The 4913-nt window shown below is 48.3% G+C and overlaps 1 protein-coding gene across 1 annotated transcript; it reads left to right on the forward strand.

The window, feature by feature from the left end:
- The first annotated feature begins 387 nt into the window (after positions 1-387).
- LOC143022309 (uncharacterized) lies at positions 388-4706 on the forward strand. The gene is made up of 5 exons (XM_076180455.1): positions 388-514; positions 1320-1570; positions 2295-3007; positions 3179-3753; positions 3796-4706. The coding sequence occupies exons 1-5, from the start codon at positions 388-390 to the stop codon at positions 4704-4706; spliced, it is 2577 nt and encodes an 858-aa protein (XP_076036570.1).
- Positions 4707-4913: the final 207 nt, after the last annotated feature.

A 4913-nucleotide genomic window follows, 5' to 3' on the forward strand; every position in this document is an offset into this window, starting at 1 on the left:
CCTCAACGCATCTGGGTGAGAAAACATAATAAATAAAGAAAACAAAGAAAAGAACTGAAGTGCAGTGGCATGAAAAGGAATAGAATGAAAAAAAAGACATGTAAACAAACCTGTGCGCATTCGAGTGAGAGAAAAAAATAAACAAGTAAAGAAAATAAACTGAATGCAATGACACTACATGGGTAAGATTGAAAACATGTAAACAAACCAACACGCATTCAAGTCAGAAAGAAACATAAATAAAAGAGAAAAAGAAAATGCATGAGATGAAATGACACTATTATAATGTATATTGATGTATTGTAATAATAATTGACAAAATTGTTTAACTTTCTATTGCTATATGAATTTGGAGTGCATTTCTTTAGATTTACCTATTTAAGGGATATGTTACAAGTGATACAACAAGTGGAAATTGTAAACACTCGTCCAACTACTGGCAGTGTAACATTGTGTGAACCAAGATCGAATGTTGGGTTTCATGTCTTCATGTATGCTGCTCCTGACGCAGAGAGTACAGTACACAATAGCTTTCCATTGCACATTTTAAAGATAGAGAATATCAAAAGCTTTAAGTAAAAGTTGAAAATTTCACCATTCTCCAAGTATATGATCTCGATAGTGTAACTTTTAACGAAGCATATATCATTATCTATACGGAATGAAACTAGATGAATATTATGAAGAAAACAAATGATAGTCAATGGAAAATGGAAAGGAAAATGAGTTAAAGTAGGAAAATAATATCTTACACTGCACTAAGTGAAATAAGGTGAAGTTGTATAAAACATTTTACCTTATTCTATGTAGAATAGAATAATTCAAAATGGATGGGGGTTAATATTCCTTTAAATCATGTTGCATACAGTGGAATACGCCATAGAACAGGGATGGGCGACCCTTGCTTGATACGGGTGCAAAACCTGGCATACTAACGGCTTTTATCCGATATGCGAAACCCAGAAGTCGATTAAAAAATAATAATATCCAGCTTTTTTTTTTGTATGTTTTGTATGGCCATTGGTAACCGCATGCTTGCGTTCAGCGGCCGATAGGGACCCTTATAGGTCCTCGTATGCACGCCTATCATTTCATTCCGATGGCACGCGAGAAATTTTTGTATTAAAGATTTGGCTAGTTTTGGCACCCACACTTAAAAAGGTTGCCCATTCCTGAAGTAGACCATGTTAACCTTAGGAACGTGGGGAGGAGGGAAGAGGAGGAGGTAGATCAGTAACAAGTTAGAGTCACAAAGACTTCCTGCATCAGTCCATTGACTCAGTGTCGCTCTCAACCCTTTACCTTCGTCTTAAATTAAGGACTTAAATTCACAACTGAACACAGTGTGGGTAACTCCATGCCCTTCCTTGATGTCCTTGTTACCCAAAGTGGACATAATTTCACCACCAATGTCTACACGAAGCCTTCCAATGGAGGCCAATGTCTCAACGGAAACAGTGAGTGCCCCAATCGATATAAGCAATCTACCATTGGAGCTTATGTCCGCCGAGCACTTACGCACTGTGATACCTGGTCAAAAGTCCACCAAGAACTCGAACGCACTACCCAGGTACTAATAGATAACGGCTTCAGCAACAAAGAAATTAATAAAGTTACCGAAAATATCTTAAACAAATGGTACACCAACTCCAACAATACTCCAAACCAAGCAGAAATAAAACTTTTTTACAAGTCACACTTCTACAGCTTACAAAGAAGATGAAAAGGCCATCAAAGACATCGTCAAAAGAAACTTAAAGCCTATGAATGACAACACTTCTATCTTTTATAAATGTAAGAAAACCTCCAATCTGCCTCTCCAAAACAACACCCGCCAAGAGAGGAATGAGCTGAAAAAGTCTCATGTCATATACGAATATAAATGCACAAAAGGGAACTGCGAAGCCCTTCCTTCCTCGTACATAGGCATGACGACTATGAAGCTGGAATCCAGACTGGTTGGACACAAATACACAGGAGCCCCAAAGAACCAAGCTTTGGCATCACATGGATACCACATTACACGAGAAGAATTAGAACAGAACACGAAAATCTTGGAAACCTGCATGGACCCGAGAAAGTTAAAGATAAGCGAGGCCCTTTATATCAAGGATAAAAACCCCAACTTGAATATACAAGCACTTGATTTGCTAGCGCTACCCAATACGAGAACACAGGGTGGGCCAGAAGCATGAGGAGATACTTTATGCATAATTCTAATCTATCAGGTGATCTACCCTAGTCGAATAATTTCGCGTCGTCAAATATCGCACTTTGATGACATTTGACGCAAGGCTCCCGATGGGAGGGTGTTGCGCACAGCCGAGGATAAAGCAGAGGGGCTCCTCCACCACTTTGCCAGCGCGAGCTCCTCAGCTAGCCTCCCCGCTGAGAAGCGCAACTTCCGGGCAGCCCATGATGACCTTGTGGACCTCTCGCTCTTCGAGCTGAAGTGGGCTCTCAGGGCCATTAAGGCCACCAAGAAATCCCCAGGTGCAGACAAAATTGTGTACCCACTTCTGCGACACCTCCCTCCCGCCCTCCAGCAATCCTTGTTGGCGATCTACAACAAATGCTGGAGAGAAGGCTTGGTACCACTGGCATGGAAACATGCAATTGTGGTCCCCATTCCCAAGGCGGGAAAACAGAGGAACCTGGTGGAAAACCACCGGCCCGTGGCCCTCACCTCCCACGTCGGAAAGGTCTACGAACGTATCATCCTGAACCGCCTAAGCCACCATGTGGACTCAAACAAGTGCCTCCCGAAGCTTCAAGCAGGGTTCAGGAGGGGTAGAAGCGTAACGGATCACGTCGTGAAGCTCGCCGAACACATCCGGAGAGCCCGAAGGCAGAGAAGAATTCTTCACACTTGTTTCCTGGACATCTCCAAGGCTTTTGACACCGTTTGGCACACAAAGCTCCTATTGAAGCTGAAGTCCATAGGGGTCTCCCCGGCAATCTTCAACTTCGTGAAGTCGTTTCTCGCCGGCAGAACAATTGCGGTTCGGTGGAAAGGGATCATCAGTTCGCAAGCCAAAATCGACATGGGGGTCCCCCAGGGCTCCGTCGTCGCCCCCCTACTCTTCACCCTGCTACTAGCGGGGGTGGGAGAGGGGGTGAGACATGACACCATAGTCACTGCCTACGCGGACGACATAGCCCTCTGGAGGAAGTCCAGGTACCGACGGCCAAAGAAGAACTCTGCAAACCATCGGGCGGAGGTAAGGGTATTTCAAGAGCAAGTGGACGTGGTCGTAAACCATCTCATGGACCTTGGATTCACCCTCTCCGGGACCAAAACTGTATACATGCCGGTGCACAGCAAGGGTTATAACGCAGGTCAGTATCCAGACTGGAATCAAATCACGGTCTGCGGTACTGCTGTGAAACCCGCTGCCTCCGTCCGCTACCTGGGGGTCACCTTCCAGCGGGACGGCCTTTGGAACGAGCACCTGAGACTAGCCTGTCTCAGTGCCAGACGGGCGCTCAATCTCGTCAGAGTCATCCGTCGGGAGAAATGGGGCCAACGCAGGGAAACTCTGATTCCCATCATTCAGAGCCTCGTGCGTTCCCGCCTTCTCTTCGGCGCCCCCGCTCTCCACGACCTCCCTCCGACGGCCGTGCAAAGAATGGCTCGGGTAGAGTGCCAAGCGCTCCGCCTAGGGCTAGGACTAGCAAAGTCGGTTCCCCAGGCCCAAATCTACAATGAAGCCGGCCTACTACCACTCAGGCATTGCCTGAAGAAGGGTGCCTGTACATACCTATTCAGCTCTGCAAGGGTACCTAACTCCACAGATGAAGAGATGGATGAGAGCTGGAACTCAGCCACCACCCCCGTTCCCGTTCACGGCCTTCCCTTTACAGTAAGGGACATCTGCAAGAAGGCCAAAATCCAACCTGGCCAACGCCGGAGGATTGCCCAGTGCCAGGTGGACCCCTTCCCTCCGTGGGCCCTCACCCCTCCTGAGGTGGAGCTTAACCTTCCCGGGCTTAGCCGTCGAGACGACCCACACACGCTTGCAGCGCGAGCTAGGGAGCAGATTGCGCTCAAATACCGTGACGACCTGCTGATATATACAGACGGATCAGTGTTCGAAGATGGACGCTCAGGAGCAGGCATCTACCTGTACAACACAAAGGAAGCTCACCCAGTGAAACTACCCCCCACCTCCATCCTCACGGCTGAGCTCGTCGCCATCAGAGAGGGAGTGCAAATTGTACTCGCCCTTCCCCACCCACCACCGCAGGTAACGGTGCTATCAGACTCGAAATCTAGTCTAATAGCTATCCAGAACGGCAGCTGTGCGTCACGTCCCGCCATCCTTAACGACGTCCTGTGCCTTCTAACGGAGGCCGGCAGGGCAGGAGTCCACTTCCGATTCCAATGGGTCCCCTCGCACGTGGGCCTCCTTGGCAACGAGATGGCAGACAAAACTGCCAAAACAGGTGCCACATTGCCTAACAGCAAAGTCACCTCAATCCAACCCTCTGCACATGACTTCTTTTGCAAAATTGACCGCGCTGCCTGGGACATCTGGAAATTGGAGTACCACTCTACTGCTGTTGAACGTGGATGGCTCCTTAAGACCTGCCTTGGACCGACCCCCCCTACCTTCGCGTCGCTACGGCCGTACCTGGCGGCGACAGGCAGCAGGATACGGGTGAATCACTGGCGCACCAAATATACCACTTCCCGCTGCACATGAGGCTCTTAAGTATCTTTCAAGCACTGCCTCTTCTTGTGCCCCGAATTGGAAGCCCACTTCTGGCCCCTAAGGTCAAACTTCAATGACCCTGCCACAGCCCTCGAACGCCTCATTGCGGACTCCTCCTCCAAAGTCGACCTCCTCGTCCTTGCAGCCAACCTCGTCTGCTCCTCCCCAGTCGGGGGACTGCTGTAAACACCCCGACCA

The sequence above is a fragment of the Oratosquilla oratoria genome, chromosome 44 (genome assembly GCF_046742065.1).
Source record: "Oratosquilla oratoria isolate Oo_2021 chromosome 44, ASM4674206v1, whole genome shotgun sequence".
NCBI classification, from domain to species: Eukaryota; Metazoa; Arthropoda; class Malacostraca; order Stomatopoda; family Squillidae; genus Oratosquilla; species Oratosquilla oratoria.

Coding starts and splice junctions, on each gene's coding strand:
- LOC143022309 (XM_076180455.1), top strand. CDS start 388: ATGTTACAAGTGATACAACAAGTGGAAATTGTAAACACTCGTCCAACT. Junction 3,008..3,178: donor GGCAGAACAATTGCGGTTCG/GTGGAAAGGGAT, acceptor GAGGAAGTCCAG/GTACCGACGGCCAAAGAAGA. Junction 3,754..3,795: donor TTGCCTGAAGAAGGGTGCCT/GTACATACCTAT, acceptor CTAACTCCACAG/ATGAAGAGATGGATGAGAGC.